Source organism: Anguilla anguilla, chromosome 13 (genome assembly GCF_013347855.1).
Source record: "Anguilla anguilla isolate fAngAng1 chromosome 13, fAngAng1.pri, whole genome shotgun sequence".
NCBI classification, from domain to species: domain Eukaryota; kingdom Metazoa; phylum Chordata; class Actinopteri; order Anguilliformes; family Anguillidae; genus Anguilla; species Anguilla anguilla.
In genome coordinates this window covers 29972413-29998420 of record NC_049213.1, presented here as the reverse complement: position 1 = coordinate 29998420, position 26008 = coordinate 29972413, and the positions used below count along the sequence as shown (strand labels likewise).

General features: G+C 37.8%; 2 protein-coding genes across 3 annotated transcripts; both read right to left on the bottom strand.

Annotated features, from left to right (window-relative positions):
• Positions 1–359: 359 nt before the first annotated feature.
• LOC118210637 (proteasome subunit alpha type-7-like) lies at positions 360–4223 on the bottom strand. Its single transcript, XM_035386972.1, has 7 exons — positions 3880–4223; positions 3239–3365; positions 2647–2771; positions 2362–2484; positions 1885–2004; positions 1458–1520; positions 360–533 (listed from the first exon to the last, which is right to left on the bottom strand). Exons 1-7 carry the CDS (start codon positions 3973–3975, stop codon positions 447–449), a joined length of 741 nt encoding a protein of 246 aa, XP_035242863.1. The 5' UTR covers positions 3976–4223; the 3' UTR covers positions 360–446.
• A 5652-nt stretch (positions 4224–9875) lies between these two features.
• LOC118211057 (cadherin-like protein 26) lies at positions 9876–22454 on the bottom strand. Of its 2 annotated transcripts, XM_035387807.1 has the most exons (17): positions 22014–22454; positions 20454–20576; positions 20156–20305; positions 19629–19773; positions 19056–19219; positions 17861–17992; positions 16895–17077; positions 16358–16677; positions 16092–16234; positions 15449–15673; positions 14346–14570; positions 13111–13232; positions 12677–12808; positions 12376–12465; positions 12222–12266; positions 11917–12015; positions 9876–11000 (listed from the first exon to the last, which is right to left on the bottom strand). In XM_035387807.1, the coding sequence occupies exons 1-17, from the start codon at positions 22062–22064 to the stop codon at positions 10794–10796; spliced, it is 2556 nt and encodes an 851-aa protein (XP_035243698.1). In that variant the 5' UTR covers positions 22065–22454; the 3' UTR covers positions 9876–10793. The 2 variants fall into 2 exon arrangements, with proteins under 2 accessions (XP_035243698.1, XP_035243699.1); XM_035387808.1 differs by lacking the exon at positions 12222–12266.
• Between the last annotated feature and the right edge of the window lie 3554 nt (positions 22455–26008).

The window sequence follows — 26008 nt, the reverse complement described above, 5'->3', positions numbered from 1 at the left end:
AATTTCACACCATAGCCCACCAGCCAGGCTTGCACAGACATAAGTCAGAGGAAGACACTTCATGTGCAGCTTTAGCAAGCAGATGGTGGACACCCAAGTTGCTAGAGAGCAATGAGATGCAGATCCCTGCCAAATGAACCCTCCCTAACTCTGGGTGAAGCTGTTGGCAGTAATGCGTTTCCTTGTGGGGCTTCTGGCCATGGTCAGCACTGGCACAATCGGGATTTCATCCAGGATTGTGAGACCCATCTAGGTACTAGTGCGGTGCCTTAACAGTGTGAGTAGGGAGAGCCACTCAGCAGCTCTTGTAGAGGAATGCTTGTAATGACATAAAAACTCCACAGTTTGCAGCAGCTAGATGTACTTGTAAACAAACCATTTATTGGATATTAGAGGCACATTCATTTGGAAAAGAAATCTGGTCACAGCACCAAAAAAGGAATGTTCTATGTTTTCTTCTTCTGCTTTTCAGTTTCTTCCTTTTCTTTCTCAATGTCCAAGACATACTTTTCAATTTCTTCTTGATCCAAAATCTGAGCATGGAATACAAGAGGACGGCAGTTATTCACATGGGAAATGACACATTGGAAAAAAATGCAGCAGCAGTCAGAGAACTGGTACACTATATTATAACTAATGATCAACACCCTGTTAACAATCAATCTGTGGAAGTTTAGATTAAGGATCTGTGTAACAAAAGACACAATTATTTTTCCCAATTCCTGGACCCAGAGTATGCATTCACATCAACTAGGTTTGACCTTATAGGCCTCTATCAATTTTGATTTGACTCCAGTACTTTATTTTGATGAAATGAGTGGTTAGAGGTGTTTGTGCTTAAATGTCTACAGTAACGCTTCCAAATACCAAAGTTTAATTGTATGTGCATGTGTGTACAGTGCCATGAAAAAGTATTTGCCGCCTTCCTGATTTCTTCTATTATTACATAATTGACAATTCAGATCTTTAGACAAAATGTACTAATAGACAAAGGGAACCTGAGTCAACAAAACATACTTATAAAATTATTTCATTCACTTAATGAAAAGAGTTATCAAACACTCATATCACATCATATCAGGGAGCAATTACTTGGGTGATATTAATTGGGTGATAAAAGTTTGATAACTTTTTTCATGAAATAAATGAAATAATAATTTAAAAATATTTTGTGATTACTCAAGTTCCCTTTGTCTATTAGTACATTTTGTCCAAATATCTGTCTAATATTAAAGATCTGAAACCATACGGTGTGGCAAATATAAAATAATAGAGAAAATCAGGAAGGGGCAAATACTTTTTAATGACACTGTATGTACAGCATGCATGTACTGACAATGACTTATGGTTTATAAGTTGTTATTTTAGGCCTTTAACTATTAAATAGGGAGAGAGCAGGCTTAGACGGAGAAGCAAGGTAGGAATTCATACTCATACATACATACACTCTTACATACCTTCAAAGGCTCATTGCGTTTCATGATGGCCAGCTCAATGTTCTTGCTTCCAGACTGGACCACCTGAAAATACATGATGAGCATTGAGGAACTAGATACAAAGTCTTTCTGTACAGGGCTGTTAACTTTTTTGCTTAGTAGATGCCCTCATTTAGGGCACAATACACAATACCCTACTATATTTATGGAAGCAATACAAGTGAAGCAAATTTAATTGTACATTGCCTCATGATGTGAACCTGTGATCATCTCACCCGGCATTCTTTTGTATATGGATAAAAATGTGTGTACTGTCCACCAATTTCTGTATCTTGTTCAGTTCACCGTGAAACTAATTTTGGGGACAGAGCCAAGTAAATTTGCAGCGAAACTGCAAATTTGCTGTGCAGCAATATGTTTTTTAGATCACAGTAATAGTATTAATAACCTCAAGCAGAGCTCTGATAACCAGCTTTATGGTGTCTGTGTCTGACTCCATATCATCTTCTTTGTAGTTCTTCTCCAGGAACTCCCGCACAGTCTTAGCTGATCTCCCAATGGCATTTGCCTAGCAAGGAGAAACACAGACAGTCACTATCCGGTTTTATGTGCCCTTCCCTGGACCCCTCCACTGGGGGACCAAATGTTTGTACTTAACTTTGTCAAATCTATGACGGTCACTGCAGTATTCAATTTCAATACTGAGAATAATTATTTTAATCAGAGTAATTACCGTCCAGAAAAATACATCCCTTTACTTTGCCCATCCAATTACACTGATATAATGAGGCCTACTGGACTGTTTATATTACACCACAAGAGCTAGGCCTGAAGCCTTACATGGCAGGCAGACCCAGTAGTTTTGTTTGTTTTTGTTTTTTTGTTTGTTTTTTGTTTTTAAAGAAAGGTAAATTCTTAGGCCTACCTTCCAAGCATGATATGTTCCTGAGGGGTCCGTCTGGTAAAGCTGTGGTGTTCCGTCAAAGTCGAAGCCCACAATGAGAGAAGAAATTCCAAATGGTCTGCGGCCATTGCTCTGAGTGTACCGCTTGGTAGAGAAGAAACAATACATTTAGAAAAAAAAAACTTGTCTACAAAGTTCCCTTACATGTTTTGTGTCTCATTCATTTAAAAATACATTTGAATAAAATAAGAAACAAAAATGCATCTTTAATCAATTATGTTTAATCAACATAATTATAATTCTCACCTGTTTCATGCTGGAAATGTAGCGGGTGATGTATTCAACAGTCACAGGATCTTCCACAGTCAATCTATGACTCTGGCACTCCACTCTCGCTCTGTTAATTACAATCCTGGCATCTGCTGTCAGACCTGGAGAGAAAAGGGTTGGAAATTGGTTGCCTTGTTTATAAACTGATTGTCGAGGCACAGGTAATGGTTCACAACAGGGTTCAAATTACGGGGGGGGGGGGGGGGGGGGATTGGGGGGTCTGACCCCCCTAATTAAGACTTGGACTCCCCCAAAAGAGCTAAAAACAACAGGTCGGGGGGGGGGGGGGGGGGGCAAATATTTATATATCCTTCTTACCTGTAATCGTAAAGATTACAATACAATATATCAGTGGCGTCACTAGACACCAAGCCTAGTGACGCCACTGATGGGAAATATATTGTTATATTTACGATTACAGGTAAGAAGGCTATATAAATGTTTCGAACCCCCTGACCTGTTGTTTTTACCTCTTTTGGGGGGGGTCCAAGTCTTAACTAGGGGGGTCAGACCCCCCCAATCCCCCCGTAATTCGAACCCTAGTTCACAAATGAGTAGCACTGTTCACCTGCAAAAGCCATGAACACATGATCATCCAGGGCGCAGATCTTGCGCACGGTTCTGTCATCTTGGAGTTTGGCCACAGATTTCTTCTCTACACCGACCACAACGATATTTTTGCCTCTCACCCCAACCTTTCAGCACAGCAAACAGCATGGTTAACACTACAGTACATCGTAGCTGACTGAACAGGAACTGGAATTAAATATCCACACAGATAGCCGTTGATTGTGCCGAAAAATAATTTGATTGTCTAACAAACTTAGTCCTAACTTACATGTTTTGTTTATATTTGTTTATATTCATTCTAATTCACTTGTACTGCAGAGAAAACAAGTGATATCAAACTAGGATACTGTTACCGACAGCTATACCATAGCTAGGCTACTGTAACACTGTATTTAACAAGCAGGATGTAGCTAGCTAGCCAATGCTACACTGTCAACCATGTGGATGAATTCGCACAATTTTAGCTGCACTGCAGGTAATTTAAATTACATCAACTAGCAATCTAGCCGATACATCTGTGATAGTAGGCTAAACTAGGCATAGAGCAGCAAGATAACTACCTAGTTAGCTAAGTCATATCAACATGACCCTCACGTCCTTCGTTAACATTCAGTTAACGTTATCCAAGTCACTACTCACAGATGTTGAACCCTTTTTGACAGCTTCCTGGGCATATTCCACCTGGAACAAGTGACCGTCCGGGGAGAAGACTGTGATAGCACGGTCGTAACTCATGGCCTTTTAAGAATCCACGAATTTAAAGTTTATTAACTTTGCAAAGAAAAGCAACTACTTAAAACCAAGAAATACCGAAATCGAAAGTGAAGCGTGAGACGCAAAACAGCAAAATCATGTCGCAGCGCCTCTTCCGGGAACAAACTTGTTTCGTTTGTTTCATCGACAGCGCTTTTACTGTACGCATGATGTTTTGCGTGCGTAACAAAGTATTGCCCCGCTTTACGTATGAGAATGGACGTATCACTTGTTGTGAATCTATCGTCGGACGTACGGATTCAATGGGCAGTCTTTTGTGTACCGGGATTGTACCATAATCTTACAGAGGTATGTCATTTCACCTTCACGTAACAAAATCAATGAACCATCGCTAAATGCATGACCAGTGAGCCGCAATTCATTAAATACTTATACAGCTCCATGTGTTTTGGTAATAATTTAATCTCGCTCTCTCTCTCTCTTTTTTTGGATTAGCCGAAAAATATACTCAACTCCCCTTTTTCAAAGAACTGGGGTCTTTTATATGTACCTAATTTGAGGTATAGAATAATTGGAATAACATTATAATATTTTATATTTATTAAAAAATCTAAATTCAAAATCACACTGATGTCTGTCGCCCTCGAAGTAAAGGAGAGGTGGCTCAACACACGATATAGAAGGTAATAGTTAGATTTTTGATTAGTGAGTGGTATGTAGTAGATAGTGTGCCAGTGGTGTGGAACTGCCGAATAGTAACTTACAAATGTGATGTAGGTTACAATTCAAAATAAATAGGTAACTAAACTGGCATAACTCAATGTGTCTGTTGAAACATGTTAAATGGCTGTATAGAAATATGTACATCATTAACTTAAACACTTAATTAAACATATAATAATAAATCATTTTTAAAAAATGTTTCCCTCATTTTATCCCTTAAAAATATGAAACATCATTCTACTTCATCATTCAACTTACTGTCTTACTGAAATACCTGTATCTCCTATGCCCGAGTACTGTGTACAAAACATTTACTGTAGGCCTCCTGTTTGGGGTCCATTCAAGGATTTCAATCTCATCCCAGCTTTGGGGGAGAGCAACAAGCAGGACATTTTCTTTGTATTTATTTATTTATTTGTGTATTTGTTTATTTATTTATTTATTTTTTTTTTTTTTTGGGGGGGGGGGGAAACATATCCACAGCCCTCCTACACTGAGTCCAGCAATGAGAGGAACTTTGAGGACTCCTCACTACTATGAGGGAGGTACTGAAGAATCCACTAGGGGGCAACATGGAGCAAGGAGGTAATATTTTTACGCTAGCATTCCAGGTTCAGAGAAGGCAAGCAGTGTGTGGGGAAAGAAATCAGCTGTGGAGTCCTGACTATCAAGAAATATCATATAACACCAGCGAAGACTTTTTGAAAAAAACAAAAGTAAAGTTTACCCTATTACACAGTAATTATGTAGTGTGTTGACTTGAGAAATCAGTGTTGGCTCCAAGTCCTAGATGTTAGCTGTGTTTGTCATTTATTCTCAGGAAATAGTGCATAGTACAGCCAATAGCATGCACACAGCACTGCTATGCTAAGGAGATGCACACAGCACAGCTATGCTAACTCCATGCATACAGCATAGCTATGCTAAGTATATCCTCACAGCACGGCTGTGCTAAGGACATGCACACAGCACAGAGGTTTGCTAAGGGCATGAGGTATGCTAAGTACATGTACACAGCACAGAGATATGCTAAGGACATGAGGAATGCTAAGGACATGCACACTGCAGAGGAGAATGCTAAGGACATATACACAGCACAGGGAAATGCTAAGCACATGCACACAGCACAGGGGGATGCTAAGGACATGAGGAATGCTAAGGACATGTACACAGCACAGCTATGCTGAGGACATGCACACAGCACAGAGCTAATTTGGCCTCCTTGCTGACAGGAGGATGATCGCACTTCTGGAAAGCGATTTTAAGGGGGAGCTCGTATGCCACCGTTGCTGGCTCGTTGAGCACCTAGAGAACAAGAGTGATTGACACCTTTCTGGACACTCAAGGTCACCCTAGTTCAAATATATAAATACTGTAAAAAAAATACTGTATAAAATAAAAATAATATAGACATGGCCATCACACAACAAGAATGTGAGAGCATAGACAGTCCTGGTGGATTTATCGTACCCCAAGGCCAGGGGGAGGGAGCTTCCTCTCAGTGCTCGAGCTACCAGGAGGGCACGTACCGCCTTGGACAGACTGGGACCAGCACAGAGGCTCAGCGGCCATACACATATGAGCAGGTACTTCCCCTCCACGTCACGGGAAAATGTATTCTGAAGCACATCACTCGTATTTTAAACTACTGACTGACAGCAGATATGATGGTTCGGTGGAGTTGTAGTGACTGGCTGTCAGACAGCTGTTATACTTTTCTGTGACAATCATACACTTTCATACAACACACTGCCCCACTTTTAAAAAGTCATTCATATTGTAGAAAAACAAGTTTAAATTTGTGTGAGAAAGAGTAATGGACAAAAAGAGAATTGTTCATTCATGAAAATTTTATTAATGTATAATATGAATGTTAAAAAATAGAAATTCATTGAACTTGATTGATTGTATATTGTATATTACCCACTTTTGTTACTGTTTAGTGTGAAAGCAAACTAATGAAGGTTTAGCATTCTCCATTTTATTTATGCCTGCAGACACCTGCTGAAGTCCTCTTTCTACACATGCAAAAAATGTGCCAATGCAATACAACATCCTCATTTTACAATAAATTACATTGATTGGATTAGATAGAATCTATGTTTGGTGACACTTGCCTTACAATTGATATAACTGTAAAACAGGTCAAGAGGATAATTTTTTGACCAATAGTCTTTCTGCCAATAAAGTACTTACAATTCTTAACAGTTTGTATTTATTTTTGATACTTGAATTAACATACTGAACTCACATTCACAGTTTTTTCCAGTATTTTTAGATAGTAAGAAAATTAACATAAGAATTTCATGTACTAAAAACCACATTTGGTTGAGTTGTAAATGTAAAATGACCTATCTGGTGGAAATATATCAAGATGTGCATGCCTCAAATTTCCATGGTAAAGTCAGACATAAATACATTCTAAAACCCAAAAAAAAAACAAATTTGAATTGATTTTATTTTATGTGAGAATTCAAATAATGTGCACACATCCACAGCACTGCAGGATGTATTCAAAGATGATATTACCTGAAATTATTCGATTCTGTGAAAGTATATTAACCTGACTGATATATCCTGTAATTAAGTAATTTAGGTTTACCATACTGCCACTACAATAATGTGCAAAAATAATGCTATGACATACGATAATAATTTCATTTTTATAGTGTTTTTCCCACACTCAAAAGCAAACATCTTATATCTTAAATTTGACATATAACAATTTTTAATGTATCATGTAACCTGGGGCAGTGCCTTGCCCAGATCATGGAGCCACTTGGCTAAGTTCCCAGAACAATCAATCAAGTTTGTGTCAGTCTATAAAACCATGAATATGTAAAAGGGATGTGTTGAAACTTGTTCAGTTTTCTGTGAGAACCTAGAAAAAATCATGCCTTTCTATAACACCTACGGTCAACAAATTGACTATGGACCTTCTGAAACCAAGGAGTTGTGCATTTAGAGTATGTTCCAAAATTATTGGCAACCTTGATACAGATACACAAAACATACTGTAGAAAACAACACCATTGCTTATTACTTTATGTGGGAAATACTGTACTTTATTAATAAATCAATCGGATCAAGCAAAACAGAACATTTCTTGACCATTTTTGGCACCTTTTTGATTAGTCTTTGGTGTCGACTTCCCTTGTAAGGATAGTGGGATTATGAATTTTCCTATAATGTTTGAAAATGTTGGAGAGCATATTTTGAGGGACCTTGAAACATTCATCCAAGCAGAACCTTTCAAAATCCTTCTTAGGTTTGTACTTGTGGACTGCTCTCTTCAATTCTGAACGTAGGTTTATTTGTCCAGAGACAAGTTTTTTCATGGCCATTTTGTTTTCACAGAAATATTTTAATGTTGTTTCTGTTGATTTCTATGTTCGGGTTTAATTGTCTTATGTGAATATCCGCTTGCAGCCAAGCCACAGCATCCAGGAAGAAGGCAACCCGGTTTTTTGGCCTGTTGCCTGTTCATGGAATTCATTATGCCTTTGATGTTAACAAAAAACACACTGGCAGCAAAAAACAAAAAAAAAAAAACAATTCATCATGGTCCACCAACATATTTGATGATAGGTACAAGGTGCCTTTCCTGGTATGTAATCCTCTTTTTACATTACATTACAAGCATTTAGCAGACACTCTTATCCAGAGCGACTTACAGAGCTATGTTTTACATAGCATTTTACATTGTATCCATTTATACAGCTGGATATATATACTGAAGCAATTCCGGTTAAGTACCTTGCTCAAGGGTACAACGGCAGTGTCCTTACCCGGGAATCGAACCTACGACCTTTCGGTTACAAGCCCAGTTCCTTACCCACTGTGCCACGCTCCGTCCGTTTACACCAAACATACAGATGGTGTTCATGGCCAAAAAGTTACCTTTTGCTCTCATCTGACTATAGAACCCAGTTCCACTCATAGTTCCAATAACATTTGGCAGACAGTTGAATTGTTGGCTGCTCTTGGTAATGGCTTTCTTTGTGCAACCCCTCCAAAGAGGCTGTTGGAACGGAGGTGATATTTTATAGTAGATTCTGAAACTTGGTGACCCCAAGATGCAACTAAACTCTGCAGTTCTTGAACGATGATCCTCGAGTTCTTATTCTTTTTCCTCACTGTACTTGGGAACAACATGCACTTGCATCCTCTTCCTAGAAAGTCAACATCAATGTTTCAGATGTTTGAAAGTTTCTGATTATTGACTGAACAGTGCTTAGGTGTCTTTTTCCCATGACCTGATTTGTTTAGATCAACATTAATCTGATTCTGTTCTTTAGCTTTCTCTGTGGTGAAGGGATTTTACATGCATTCTAACTAATCACCCTTGTGAAAAGGGAAGTAATTAAAGGCCACAATACAGTTTCTTAAGCTACAGATAAACTTAAAAAACTAAAAGTTAATTTTATTGCGCATTCATCATGTTAGATTTTCTTTTAAATAATCTTTAATGTGGTACACACACCAACTTCGGTATCTAAACCTTATATGTTGTAATATCACTTTTGTAAATCCACATCATGATTATTTGATCTAGCAGTTGTATTAATTAATAGACAAGTCATGGAGAAGTCAGGTAAAAATTTAATGTGTTGATTTACAGATTCAAATTCATATCTTGTTTGTCTTTCACAGATCTTGTTTGTCTTTCACAAAAATTTTCTCAACTCAATACGTTAGTTGCATAGAACCCTGAGAAATGCATTTGAGCAACATAATAAGTTAGATTCAGTTTACATAGAAAGCTCAGGGGATATTCAATTGCTGAAAAACACACAAAAAAAACATCATGGGTGTTTATGTGTCTTAATTTCCTACCTCAGCTACAGCAGAACAATGAGAAACAGTGAGACTGAAGCAATTTTAAGATAGCAATGGTAACATTAATTCAAATACAGTATGACAGAATGAGGAACAGAAATGTAAAACTGAGAACTGTTTTATATGTAATTATTTTCACCTCATTCACTCAGTGGTGCACAGTAAAATGATCAGTGTTAAATCAACTCTTACAGAGCACTAGAGTACTATACACGTAGTCCCTGTTGGTTTTATATGTACTCTGTTAGTGTTAAATTTACCCTGGAGATGTTTCTGTGTGACTATGTCTGTAAACAAATAATCTTTCCTTAATCAGGGAATTGCTCATTTCCCGGTTTCCTGTAGCTCAATATTTTATGTTTTTTTTACAGAGCAGCACACATCCCATTGCTGTCCTGGCTTCCAATAAAACACAAATAAATGAATAAAAAAATACTCTGCTCTGACTGGTCTAAAATATAGAAATTGAATCTGAAAAGCATACATTACTCTCTGTGTTCAAAAGCAATCTACAAGCTGCAAGAAATGACATACTATACCTAACAAGCCTTTTGAAGAACAGGTTGACTTCAACATTGTAAGCATGTTTTAACCTGTCTGTCGAAGAAGCCAAACACCTGCCACACATCACAGCCCAGATAAAGGTGCTCTCATTTTCCTTGTTTTGAAAGATTGGCCAAAAACCCGCACAAAAGCTTTTTATAAGACACGTGTCACCGAGCAAACACAATTATGATTACTGGGGATAAAAACTGGTCTATCTTGCCATCAAATATCTGAATGTGTTGAGTTGATATTATTTTAGGAAAAAGTAGGTAAACCAGCAATAATTAACCCAATCAGCTGCCAACCCTGGTATAGGATGCGGTAAAAAGCTAAAAATGAAAGCCATAATAAAAACCTGTCACCTTAAAGAGATAATGAGCACATTGATATGGACAACCATCCCTTGCGATATAGTTCATTTCAACGAGTCATATATTCTCAAACAGGAAATAACAAAATTTTTTGTGATATAAGGAAAAAGAGAAAAGCTGTCTTATCAGTGGTGAATCCAGTTAACAGGTATAAGCATAATTACAAAAGGTTAATTGAGACCTGGAAATGATACTACTCTATTCTCCCAAAAAGTTTAACATTTCATTATTTTAAGGTAATTTCTAGTAGTGTTTGGACTAATGTTTGTCTTATTTGGAAAGACGTCCTGCATCTCACACTCTATGCAGATGTCTGCTTTCTATGGACACGTCATTGATCTCGTACCTGCTGTTGTCCATCTAAGGCTGTGTTGGTGTGGGACTGCATATTGTGGCCAGTGTTTGAAATCTTGGTCCCAGGTACAGGAGGTCATCCGGTACAAAACTGCCCTCGTCAACGGAGATGCTGTCCAGCTCTGGGTTAACCACCGAATCTTCTTCACAAGTGTACACTTTGGGGTCATAATCGCACAGCTCCTCTTCAAATGCTTGGATTGAAGACAGTCTCTGAAGATGGACAAGGATCAATGCATACAGAACTCAAAAACTCAGTGGAGTCAACAAGAGATTGCAGTTGTTCTATTTTTGTTACTGACATGTGTGATCTTTATAATACCTTGGTTGACTGATATGGTGGTCTCAGTATGAAGAAGGAACTCAATGCATTAACTCAGCAAAAAATCAAAGCAGCAGCATTGTGAGACAGTTAATATCTGCCTGAATTTTCAGTTTGTATGATCCAGATATTTTGACTTATAAACAGAAGCATGCGAAGAGACTGTGAACTGGGAGCTAAAATATTTCATCCTGTATGTAAAGCGACCTTCCACAAATACAGTAGTGTATTGAATCGTGATGCAACTTCAGCATGTTCAGACCGTGTCAACCATGGAAAACAAGCTGTTCAGGTGCAGAATGGAATGGGGTGCATTTAGCTACAGCAAGGACCACAATGGAAATAAGTCTTGTGACTTTTTTGTGTTATCCTTGATGCTCTTTTAATTGTGCATGTACATTGGTGTTTGCAACCATGCAATAGTCCTTTTAAAGTGAATCGTCAAATAAATAAACTAAAAACTAAAACATATTGGACGGAGTGTGGCACAGTGGGTAAGGAACTGGGCTTGTAACCGAAAGGTCGCAGATTCGATTCCCGGGTAGGATACTGCCGTTGTACCCTTGAGCAAGGTACTTAACCGAAATTGCTTCAGTATATATCCAGCTGTATAAATGGATACAATGTAAAAATGCTATGTAAAAGTTGTGTAAGTCGCTCTGGATAAGAGCGTCTGCTAAATGCCTGTAATGTAATGTAATGCCAAGAATCCGAGAACTTTTAACTGGCCGCTAGTGTCTGTGTGTAATCTGCATCAGTTTTTGAGTTTTAATAGCTTAAAATGCATAACCATAAATCGGAAGGTACCTGAGAGACCAATGAGGTGAGGGCTTCTTTTTTTAAGAACAAAGCGCCACCGCGGGAGGATGCGGAATGGTGTCCGCTCAGCGTTGACGTCTGCAAAGACTGATTAAAAGGGAAAACTCAGAAAGTGAAAATCCATTTTGTGACACGACATACACTCTGATACTTCTTAACTGTAATAAAAAAATAACCATCTCTCAAAAACAAGCCTCAGTGTAATATTTACACCGAATGGGGTTGCTCAGGCCAAAGCCACTACAGAGGGCAAATATGTGCAGATTGACATGTTTCACAAAAGTTTCACATACCTTATATCGCTCATTCCTACTCAGTGACCGTTGCAAGCTCATGGTCTAAAATTCAGAATTAAAAGCAACACAATTAACCACTGAACGCAAGTGTAAGCGATAAACACTTTTAGTGGAAAACAGGCTGAAATAAACTTGCAGATGATAACTGTACCTTGTACACTGCATTACTGTGGTGTTGATTGTAGCTTTGTCCCTGGCTGCTTTCATACGCTTCACGATAATTGTACCATTGAGCTCCAACCTAAAAGAAGATCAGAACATTTTTAATTTAATTGGAGTAAGATGCATATTTGGAATCACCATTGGAAGCATGCTTTTTCAGTATAAGCTTATGTCATTTGCACATGAATACTGTGCTTTCATGTGTCGTAATTGTAATGTCATTACATTGTGAATTGCATTGGTGACAGTCTTTTGGTTTCTGGAAGCATTTTCAGAGGCTGTTTGTTTACCTGTTGATTGCTAATGGCTGCCTGTTGGTTGGATGACTGAATAAGTGTACCATTTTGTCCATGTAAACCTTGAGCTGCTTGTGTTGCTGTTTTACTCTGGTCCTGTTTGATTAGTTGAGGTGTCTCTGGAATCTTAAAGGTAAAGATGGCAGTTGTGCGTATATATTTAAATACTGATTCATGACATTTTAAGCAGACCAAAAAGAAACACTAGTAGCACCCAATTCCAAAAGACTAAACGCTGAACAGTTCAGTTCAGAGTGTATTATTTGATCAATACAAGTCTTTAAATTTTCTTGCGAAAAGTTTCCAGCTCAGTGAACAGCTGTGTTTTATTAATTAATTAATTAATTAAGGTAAATTCGATGACAAATGTTGATTGAAAAAAACAAATTAAATGCATGTTTTTGATTGAAAGCTGACAAGAGATGTACCTTGCAGTCAGTTCCAGGTGTTTCTATATTGGAGGAGAGTAGCACATCCCCAGAATCACTGGAAAATGGGAACTCGATCTTCTCTCTCCCACAGGTAAGAAGAAGGCCCAGAAGCAGAATCCCTTAAATCCAAACAGGCAAGAACATCATTCAAGATAAAAGCTTTGCATTGCCATCAAGGACCAGAGCACACAGTAGTAAGATTTCATTGTGACAAACAGCAAATGGTTAAATAAATAGTACTATAGCAGATTAATGCCTAGCAAAGACCATTTAAGCTAGGTTAACACACACACACACACACTCACACACTCACAGTCGTTATAGAAACCTTTATACGACACAACAAAAATCATATCAATACTTCTCTATTCTCTCCAATTGTCATTTCAAATTTCACTTGCATTGTGACTTTGTATCATAACTACAATACAAAATGACTAGCCAAAACGATTAGTTATCCTCTGTATTCAATGTACATTAGTGATAAGTTGTGACAAATAAAAATATGAAACTGTTTCAAGTACAGAATTTTTATATTTGTTTTTGGCGACCTCTTAACTTGCCAAACTTGTGTTGAACAAATAAACACTCATTAAAAAAATAAATAAATAAATAAAAGGAAAAGGAAAGGGATATTAAGTCCAGAAATATACCTTTGCTGGTTGTATTAGAATAAAGTAATTTCTGTGTGATGATGTAATAATCGATGTCAGGTAACTTTAATGTACAATATATGAGTATGTAAGTCTTGGTGAGACTTCTATAAAATATAGCATCTTATTCCCCTATGTCATTGCCATTGCCAAGTGGCATTGGCAATTCACAAATAGCTGTGTAATGAAATATAGCAGGATATTAGAGCTATGTAGCCATTTATTATATTTCTATTGTTTCTGGTTCAAGTGTCCCCCAGTTACTGAAGTCAGGCATGGGTAACTGGGGTCACTGAGCAGTTTGTTCAGATGGGGGCTGTACTTTGCCAACTAGCTAAGACTAGAAGGTGTGTGCTCTAAAACAAATTAACCAAGTACGTCTATTTCAATCAACAATGGCCAGCTAAGCATTGCAGCTGCATTGCAGTCCCAGCGAGATTCTGCGGGTTGGGCATCAGGCATGTCTTGTATTCAGTCTAGGGCTATATGGTGCAACACTGCAGTGCTGGAATTAGCTACTTCACTTCGGAGCGAGGCGGCTCTATGGTAGCGTACTCATAATTCAAAGAGGTTTCATACCCAGTAGCAGTAGTAAGGCAGCGAATACAATCCCAATGGCACTGCTGTTGATTTGGGTTTTGGAAGCGGCCGCACGGGCCGAGCAGTCTTGACTTATGGAGCAGTCGCACGCGGCGACCGTGATGTTCTGCACAGAGAAGCGCTCCTGCTGGTCATAGACCTTGAGCTGCAGCTCATAAAATCCAGCGTAGACAGTGCTCTTCTTAATCAAATTCACCGTGGTCCCTTTAGAAAAGGAGAATGTTCATAACTCTAAAAGATCGTGCTTAGGGAGAAAACATCAGTCAATTAACAAATGAGCCAATTAACCTATTGACTCATTAACCGAATAATAAATCTAAATATTTTACTTAAAAGATTATAACAGCACTCCCAGAGGCATCCAGGGACCTTCCCAGGTTATGGCTGAGGAACATGGTTTCATAAACCAGCTGTTCATTTAAACATTAACTTTACATGGTAGGTCACCCAAGATTCTTGTTTGCAGTGATGACCAGGGGAACAAGAGGAGGAAAGGAATGCGAGAGATTGTACAGCCAATCAGATGTTGGGGGGATCATTAGGTGGTCGGGTGTACAGACCATGTTTTTGTGGGAATCAGTTCTGGGACATTGGGGTTAACACTACCTCATGGTAGCTTTAAAGACGGCAGACACATTCTTAATTTAGTGTCTCATCTAAATGATGACACCTTCTAGACTGAGCGTAGTGCTGCCTCACTGTGCTGGGAATATTTTTGGTGAAGAGGGAACAGTGGCTCCTATTGGTCCATCAACCCCTATCTCCCATCCAACAAATTTACATTTTAGTAGTTTAGCAATTGCTGTTAGCTGAAAAGCAACCAGCAAAAGTGCTTTTCATATGGAAATCAAACATCATGAGAGTTAGAGATATACTGTCAGACATGTAATTCACCATTTGGCCGTTCTCAGCCATGGGAATCTTCAAAGTGCTCGGCCAACATAGCTTGGAGATAAGACAGAGCTGTATGATATATGCTTTGTAAATAAGTAATGTAGGAATTATTATTATTATTGTTGTTGTTGTTATTATTATTATTATTATTATTATTATTATTATTATTATTATTATTATTATTATACCATAGTTGGTGTCAAGACTCCATTTGTCTTTATCTTCCCCAACCAGCTCAAATCGAAAGGGTCCACTATAAGGGGCATCATCCAGGTCGTAGGCACTGATGTTCGTCATAGTGGCGTCATCTGACAGGCACATGGAGATTGTGTTCGATTGCAGCTGGGGCAAATTGTCATTCTTGTCTGTCACATGGAGCGTAAGTGTTGCTGTAGCAGTCATTGGGGGTTCGCCTGTTTGAAGCAGAGTGATTCAACAATGTAAAATGGACTTACTCTAGGATAATTCAATCTCTCTTTGAAACAACATAATCAAACCAGTATACTCATATTGTGCTGCAGATTTTATATATAAATTGATGATATAACACAGACATTTCAAAGAAGCCCAGATTTGCAGATTTTGGTTTAGACGCACTACACTAGTAAATTACAACAACCCCCAAAAAAAAAAAAAAAACATGCTAAGATTGTGTTCTACGGTGTTAAAACTAAGAGGAAAATGACATCTTAGAAGATACATCTTGGAGTAAAGATTTTTAAAATGCTCATATTTGAACTTTATTATTATCATTATTAATAATAATAATAATAATAATAAAAATAATAATAATAATAATAATAATAATAATAATAATAATAACAATCTTACCTTTGTCAATTGCATATAAGGTAATGAGATAGGTGCCATTCACCACATAGGGTGATTCTCTATCCAGTGCATTAACTGTTGTAATTGCACCTGTTTTGGGATCCACACTCACCCAGTTATCAGGGTCATCACCTTTTATATACCTGTGGTGTTAAAGCAGAGAGGATTTACCAGACAGGCTGTTTATTTTAACAAACAAAATATTTTGCTTGCTATCAATATGATTGACCGAATGACTAAATTGGCATCCTTAAACATAATCTCACTCAAAGTCATTGGGCGATTTTCCATCGGGGTCGCTGGCGGTGAATGTCTCCAGGTAGTGTCCAATCGATGCATCTTCATCTACCACGACCTCATGCGCGGAGAATGTAAATTCTGGGGGGTCGTTGATATCCTCCACAAGAATGGTGACGTTCGAAGACACGAAAACCGGTACCCCTCCTTTTCCAGGATCGGCATCGATATTAATCACCTTCCAGAGGGCGCCGGAAGTCTTCCTCTTCAGCTCACAGGAGAAGTATGGGTCCTCATTCTCCGCAGTGATGGACAGCTGTTTCACTGAGGCCAACTCATAGTCCAGAGGCTATGCAGCAAAATATTCAAAAGAGTCCAAAGAGGATAAAATGCACTCAGAGTAAAATACACTCTATCAGAGTAATTTGAAATTTTGGTTGTGGGTTGAAATAGGTTTGTGACTTGTTTTTGCAAACATGATTTTAAAAAAAAATGAATGTGATAGTTATATGTAGATTCAAATTCAAGCAATGAAAACAATATAGTGATCATGACTGCTACCTTACCTTTACGACTGTCAGGATTCCATCATTGGTTTCTGGGTCAGTTTGGATCTCAAAGTTCCCTTGATTGTCTCCCTTTATTGTGTATCTTACTCTCCACGCGGCAGTACCCTTTGTGTCTTTATCTGTCACGTGTATTCTGAGGGGAGACATCCCGGACTCCCTCTCCTTCACTCGACCCAACCCCTGAAATATGCAGTCAGAAAGTGAGCCAACAAACCTTATAGGAGCTCAAAGTAGTGCTTTTAGCTGGTCCTCTTGATGCTTCTTAATACACAGCCTGAATAATGTATGGCCTTAATCAGCGTTTGTCCTCAGCTTCGAGTAAATCAGGGGTTCCCGAACTGTGGGTCCCAACCCCATGTAGGGTCGCCTGATTCGAGGATGAGGTCGTATGAACATTTTGGCAAAATGTTTTTGTGATTTTGTGTCTCTTTAAAATATGTGAATGTGGGCTATCTGATGAACATCACAACAGCTGAACTATAATTTTAAAAATTAGGCACGAGAGGTTGTGGTATATTGCCAATATAGTCACGGCTAAACGCCATTGTTAGGCACCAGGCTTGTATGGGTGGGGTGCTGGGGACACGTAACTTTGTGAATATTCATTTGGAATCGCATCAGAAAAAAAGTTTAGGAAACCCTGCACTAAATGGTGTTGGTGAAGGCAAAAAGTAATTCTTGCATTTCATTTTGAATAAACTGTAAACACCAATGTTGATTAGGTTCAGGTCTGCAAATGTATTGTAAAGTAAAGTATAATCACAATGATATGCTTTATATTATCGCTATTCTATTGGAGAGTCTACATGTTATAGAAAAATTCAGTGCAAGTGTTATCCTTAATAATATATTCTCTAACACTTTTTTTTTTTAAATCATAAATGAACGCATTTTAAAAATGTACAATGCAATATGATATTTCTAGTAGAGATGCATAACTCGACTGCATTACAAAAGGCTTACTGTGACACCATTGAAGACAGGCAAGTAGTTGTTTTTGTCCAGAACATTAACGATGACAGTGCTTGAGCTTGAGAGTTGAACCTTCTCCCCACGATCCTTTGCCTCAACCACAATGGTGTATTTATTGGCTTTCTGAATATAAAAATAGATTCAATCACACATTATGAAATGGTAAGCGTTTACATCAAAAGAGCAAAGAGCCTCAAAGGTGAGGTAAATGAACAAAGGGCTTTAATACCAAAAGTGCTGCATCTTATTCAGCTTCCATTTTGTAACAATGGGCTTGTAAAATGGAATTTGTTGCCTTTAGGTATGACAGTCAACTTGTCTGAAAGTTTTCTGTTCATTATAGCCACGGCAAATATGACCGGCCGGCTACTTTGCAAAAAGTGAAAAGTAGGGAAAAGTGAAAATAGAGAATTAAACACTGATTTAAAAAATGAATATATGTTATATATAGGCTATATGTGTTTAGATGAAGGTACACAGCAACTAGATTGAATTCTGAGGTTTTTTGAAGGTGAGGTTTTGGTGAAAGGCACGGTGGTTACTGTTATTTGTTATTATATCTGCCACCACTAGGGGGAGATCAAAGTTAAAAGATCACTCCGTGGTACTCGTCGATTTGTAAATAGAGTTTCAAATCATTTCAGATTCGGATTCAGATATGATTTTCACTTTTATTTGAATGACACCTTTCCAGATAGATCATTTTGAGGCAAGTAAGAAGGGATTTGATTTTAAGACTGCTACAATCAAGCTAGGAACAGATGTCCTGTCAATTTCATTATGAAATGAGCATAGCCCCTTTCCAAGGCTTTACAAAACATTTTAGAACCAAAGCGCACACAGCAGAGACTACTAAAAGAACATGCTCACTAGTATTTCACTTCTGATTGGCTAAAGCAAATTCTAATATTCTTCAAGGTTGTGTAATGCTGCAGTACAGAGCCAGTGAGTGATGCATTTTTGTGCGTCACTTTGGACAAAAGCATCTGAAAATAAATGGAATGGAATGGTCAGTTTATGCATATACTACAGTTTCACAGCCTGTGCAAGTGCATTGTTCACGTTTGCATAAGCAAAGACCAGAATTCTCAGCATTTTCAAAAGGTTTGAAAACAAAGGCAATTCCCATTGACAAAAGATGTTCAACTGCTTCCTAGGTACACACAGTACCAGTTCTATTCCTCACCTCATAGTCCAGACATCCCTTGAAAGAGATTCTGCCAGTCTCTTCAATAAAGAATTCAGCATCAGATGTGATGGGGGTCACAGATAAGATTTTGTATTCAACTGTTGCATTTAAGGTGCCTGGTCTGTCGAAATCTGTGGCCCTCACTGTAAGTACATTTGTCCCTGTGTGCAGATTAGAGAAAGACTGTGTTAGCACAACATGCATATACGTTGTAATCCATCATAATTTCAATAAGCTATGGTCAATTTTTCATACTGTAGCAATGTACAGATACACTTCATATTTAACACAACCTAATAAATTTGTTATGATGATGGTGTACAACTTCTTAAATAATTTATTTTAAATTCTATGCATTTTGGCAGCTAGCATGCAGAAAAATGCCACATGCATGTTTGGCCACGAATGCTTTCTAAAATATGAATACAGAATACAATCATGAAGGTGTTGTGTATCCTTTTGAAGGCTGTATTACTCATGATATAAAGTGTATTCCAATTACAATGAAAAAAAAATGTAACCCCTAAAAATTACAAGCATTTGATGTTGATTTTTACAATTATCACTTACCCTGTTGTTGTGATTCATCAATCGTAACTTCATACACTTGTTTCTGAAATGTAGGTGCTTGGTCATTTACGTCCAGTATGGAGATCTCCACTCCCAGCCTTGTGTCTAGTTTCTCATTAGACACATTTCTGGCTTCGAATTTCAGCTGCACGCACATTTCAGGAGAGCGGCATGTTATTTTCATGACATCCTCTGAGCTGACAAACTTTTCTGCCACTTGAAAACATACTGCGTCTTACTAATTGTTAGAGAGAAAAATCCTGATTCATTTGAAAGTAAATTGGCATTTTAAAATCTTGATTCACAGGGCACAGCATGACATTAATGGTAGGACTTATGGTCTAGGTTTGAGTCTGGCCCATGTCAGACTATAACTTGGAAGCAGTCGATATTGCACCATCGGGGTTGGGGTGCATTTAAGCATTATATTATATCCATTCAGGGATATTCCAGGAGCCCACAAGCAACCATTTGTTATTAGTGGGAGAGAGTGTACAGCTTGTGAAGCTTTAATACTTTTTTCTTACCTTCAAGACTCTATGTTTCTCAAAATCAACTTTTCCCAAGACAGAGATAACTCCAGTATTTTCATCTATTTGAAGTACCCCGACGGGCTCTTCATCAACACCATCTCCGAGGAGTTTGAACTTCACCCGGTAATCTCGATCGACATGGACCTGAGATGCATTGTGGGATCAGATGAGCGAGAGTCTGCGTGCACATACTGCATGTGCATGTACTATAAATTCACACACAATATTTTATTATTCACAACAATATAATGAATGATATTTAAGGTATTTATGCACTGATCCTTATCCTTACTTTTCCTAGCCGATATGGGAAAGGCCCAGGGTTTTCTTCTTCAATGGTGAATGAGTCAATGATCCAGGCTCTTTTGTGACGTGCTCGGCTCTCTGAAGAGGATGAGGTGACCATGCACAGGTGCTGGGGGAGGAATTATTTTGTCATTCTCATACAGACGTCCTACTTGCCTCAGTCACCTTCTGATACCACCTAATACTTGTTTCAGCAAATTATTTATTGCTTCCAGTAAAGCTATAACCATTTCAGATCATACACAGAGTACTGCATTTCAGGCTGGGATTCAATCAAATGTTTCCTCACACTAAATGAATGAATCAATGAATTAATCTATTTGTCAATTTAAAAACAGGATTTCATAAGACTGTTTAGCAGTCTTAGCAGAATCAAGCAATCACTAAAACTTGGCAAAATGTTTAAGACAATGCTTGAATTAAAACACCAGCCACAGTGTGAATTGATAGTTAATTTAAACTTTTATCTGTATGAAATTTCTTTGGGCTTATGTAGTGGCTGCATTTGTGCACATTGCACACCTCCCCCACGTGTCCAAAAAGTCACCTGGGCACTCTTTCTTGGACCTGAGAAGCAGTAAGGCTTCCTGTTATTGTAATTCTACTACAGTTAACTCTGTCACAGGACAAAGACCATGCCACAAAGATCAAGAAGTATCACTACTAAGCCTGTAGGATTTGCCTCAGGTAAATAAAGCATAAAGCAAGACAGGTAGGATGTTTGAGTTTAGTATTTTTATACAGCTTTTTATTATAGTTCCTAAAATATAGATATTTTCAACTATTTCTGCAAAGTTATGATGCAGTGATTACATTTTTTGGCATGCGATGTGTGATTAAAAAGCAGTCTGGCATATATCCAAAACCCTGCCTGCTGAAACATATTAGCCTTCTCATACATTTCATTGCACAAGTCAAACTTGCAGCACGGTTACTGCTTCTCAAACCGTGCAATACTTAGGAAATTGTTGTTTAAAGATGCTATACCAATGACATAAAGCCTGGAAGGGTGTATCTGTTTTCACAATCAAGACAAACACGATCATTCTATGGAAATAAACTTCCTGGTAACTGTCAAAATACACAATATTAGAACTTGACCATCAACATAATTAACTCAGCCATAGCCTGAAGCAAGTTATTCGAGAAAACTCTGCACGCATTGGTAAACAAGGGAAGTGAGAGGAAAATATAGAAGCTGACTTATTCCTTTAATAATTATTGTTTCAAATGTAAAATTTAACAGCGTTGATGAGGATATAAACAGTGTTCCAGAAAGTTCACGTATCTGGTCTCCAGAAAAATGGATCACATCACACAGCAAAATCAGAACCAACAGAGTTTATCTCTGTACAATAGTGATCACAGGTGCTCTCTTACAACGAATGTACCAGACAGTTGATTTCACACTGAACATTGTACTGTGCATAATAGCAATAAAAGCATTTCACCATTAAATGTCTCAGAATAACTAGTCTTTTTTAACCTTTATGGAAATACTTATGACTCAAAGGAAAGGTTGAAGAAAACTAGTTCACAGACTTACCAGTGTCACAACAAGGACTATAATGGCAGACTTCATGTTGCAGCTAAGCATAGTGAAGTGGTTGTATCCAGGGTGGTACGGATTTTGTATCCTGTTTAATCCAAGCAGTTGCTACAGCCTTAGATCTGATCCTTTACTTGTCTTTGCATTTTTAAGATTGGAGCGATGAGCCTGTCTGTAGGAGTATGTGTGTGTGTGTGAGAGAGAGAGCGAGAGAGAGAGAGCGTGTCTGAGAGAGAGAGAAAGGGGGGGGGGTGAAAAAAAAAATCAAGTTCAAACCACCTCCTCCAGCCCAGTGAAAAAATACACTGAGAAACCGGCCTGAACAGTGAATACATCCTTCCTGACTGCAGTTAAAAACAGAACAAACCTCAACATAATGTAAAAGTTCTGAAATAAATCATGTAACATTTACGTTTTAAAATGTTCAAAGTCAACAACAAATAAAGATGGCTAAAAGGCTTTGCGTGAAGCAAAAAGTATTCCTAAATACTTTTTTCTATATTGTTGTGGGCAAATGGAAGTTAAAGAATGGTAAACTCAGTATTCTGGAAGTTTCCAGTGATACTCTCAGGAAATGGGTAGAGTTAAGTACAATCAACAAGGGATGAAGGCTGATCAGCAAATGGCACACAAGCACTCATGATACAGGCAAGTAATCTATGTTTTGTGGTTTCAAAAACTTGAGTGGGCCACAATGGCATATAAACAACTTCAAAACTGAAGAGATACTATTTATAAGAATGAACAAAAATGTGTATTCTTAAACTGAAGAAATACCAAATTACAAATTTCTGTAGTTTATTGCCACAAAAACATTTGGAACATTTGGCAAGCATATATGCATTACTTCAATCTGACCTAACTCAAAGTAATGTGTACATTTAAGGAAACCAAACAATAACAATATACAATCATTCTAAAGAGTATAAAACTGATTCCAGATGTTAAACTTAAAAGTTGTGAAAAAGCCATGGTTCATTCAACTTGATTCATTCAACATCCATTCTTAACATTTTAAAAAGGTATTTTTGCTTTTTTCTTCAACTATACAGTTTGGCAAGTTGTTTTGCATTAAGAACCTGGCAAACTACGTATGTTTGTAAAGAAATAGATTAACATTTGAATTTAATTTAAGTATAAATTAATGAGTGAAGCAGATCAGTTCCATGTTGAATATTGTCACTAGAACAAATAAGAGCGATATAAGAAGTCAAATTTGAACTAATGTTGTATATTTTCCGACACCCTAAGAAGGGAAGACCATTAGGGAGTTCAAACCCTGGCTTGGCACAGTGCACTATCGGCCATGGGCAAAATGATAAGCATAGATATGTTAATTTGGCCCTTTCACATGAGATTTATGAGAATCTTAGGGACATGTTACTGTGTTGGTGTGTATGCTCTTTGGTGCATGTGACTGTTGACATTTTCTTTCCACCTGATTAACATTTCCATAAACAAGCAAAGAAATTCAAATGTGCTATATCAAATATTAAATATTTTTATAAAGTACTGGATATGTTTGCACATAATGTTGCATCATGTTACTTTATTCATAATCAGTTATGTCAGCTAAATACTGAGAAGTGTGCAGTATATATTTGATTGATCATTTTATTCTTCAATAAAAGGTATGCAACTGTTGGTATATTTTCTACAATCCAGTTATGAGCTTTAAATATATTGGTTACATTATCAAATCATTTATTTAATTAAGGAATTTTAAATCTTCTTGGACTCATGACATTCTGCCTTCATGTATGAAACAAATTCCTTTAATTTTTTTAGGCAAAACTGTCATTCTCTTGTTGAGCAGAGAAAATTCTCCAAATGAGGTATATCTGTACAAGATATAGTATTATTTCTGCAGAAAGAGTCTCGCACTTACACACAGGAATAGAAAGTGGATAAGCCCAGACTGAAGAAAGTAGCGGCTTAGACTTTTTGAAAATACTGAAGAATTCTGTGGAGTCTGCCATTCATTAAAAATATGTTTGGTTTTCCTACTCTCTTGTTCTTTTGACATTTTAGTTTTGGAGAACAGTTGGGTTGTACATGACACTCAGGTGCTGTATATTTTGTTATGTTATATGTTGTTAACCTGATTCATATTGTGCAGATCACATTGCTGCCTTTATTTTACAGCCAAAATATTTTTCACCATTGCCAACGATTCGTGAAAAACATTAGAGAAAAAACACATTCTGTTATTTCATGATAGGAAGTAGTAGTCCTTTCCCTGGTAATAAAAAAAAACTAGAACAATTCTGAACATATTGCTCCAGAAAAGAAGATAAAAGTCAGTGCTTTTCCCAAACTGATATGTAGCAGTACAGCTACATAACTGTGCAGATTTCTGCAATGTGTAATGTTTTAATATAAAAGACTATGTTGACTTTTAATGCCATCGTTATCCCAATTTGCAGAATCTCCTCATTTAAAAAAACTCTCTCCGTTTTGACATCTGTCACAGCATTCCTCTGGAAAGTCAAGAAGGTCGTCATAGTCAGCAGAAGCAAAAGGGGCAAGCTCAAACTCAAATGCAATTTGCATACAGACAAGACCAGCAGTGCAGCCTCATTTCACTTCCCATGGAAAAAGCATGAGTGCGGGAAATTTGACAGGTCCTGTCTGGGCCTGTCGGTGCATGAAAGCCACATCACTCTCAGCTGCTGTGGAGCTCTCTGCCTGGGCCGGATTAAACTTTAATGGCAGGGTCTACACGTGTGGGGAAGCGTTCAAGAGCGGGTGCGTGAGGATGAGTCCAAAAATGCCATGCCTTCAGGAGCTCAGCAGCTTGCATTATCACATGCTGGCAAAACTTCAGCTTTAAACGAGGAGCTGGTAAACCACAAGATAACATCTGATGGCAGAAAGGAGCTTCAGTCATTCAAAGTTGAATACTAGAAATATAGCTATGGCCATTGATTGCACGTTAATTATTTGTTTGGAATGCTTCCTGCGCCATGTGCCAAGCCTAGCCCTGTATACCAATAAGCAGATGTTTCACCAAGTACAGTGTTTGTGTCCTTTCTGTATACTGTAAGTTGTTCCTTTCTGCCATTTATCAATAAGCCTAAATACCTATTGTTTTGATTGTGTCTTCTTGCAAACTACCCTTATTTTTTCCAGATTTACTCAAAATATTGTGGTCTTTTCCGGCCCTTTCTTCCAGTAAAACCTGAAAAACCGTGATACAATATGGAGGAGAAAAACAGAACCATCTGGTACAATGAGATACAAACTTGAGACTTCTACCTTTCTGCCTTCAGGGATAATTGTGACAGTGAGGTTTTTGCGGTAAGCCAACTGTGTGTAAAAGAGGAATGTGTGTGTAGGAGTGGAAGGAGGTTGTGCAACAAGGCAGTTAATGAATGCTTACCACTGGAGTTGACACGTTTATGCATTGGAAGATGAAACGCAGTGTCCCTACAATCTAAGACCCTAGGTAGCATGACGCCAGTTAAATGGTGCATCACTTTAGGGCTGTTCAAAATGGAGGCTTTTTTGTCTTCCACAGGCAGAAAGATCACAAACTGCCATATAGCTATAATATAAATCAGACATGTGATTCCAATGTTTCATATCAAATGAATGAAGATGCAACACATTTTAAACCCAAAGACCCATCAAACATAGATTCAAAACAAGCCAGTTTGCACAAAATATGCAAACTGTAAAAAAATATCAGTAATCCAACAAACAACATATGTTTCAAACTTTATCAGGCATAATGCATCATTCAGGCATGTTTCATTTCTCCCTTTCTCTTCCTGTGTATGAACCCACATTCAAAAGCTATGAGGAAAGATTTAAGATTCTTAACCTCTTCAAGATTAGTAAAAGGAGACTCAGGGGTGATTTGATTGAAGCTTTTAAATTCATAAAGGGGATCAACAAAATGAACTGCAAGAGATTCTTCAGGTTGAGTTCTGTTAGTAGAACCAGGGGACGTGAATGGAATTTAACAAAAGGTAGATTCCATAAAGACA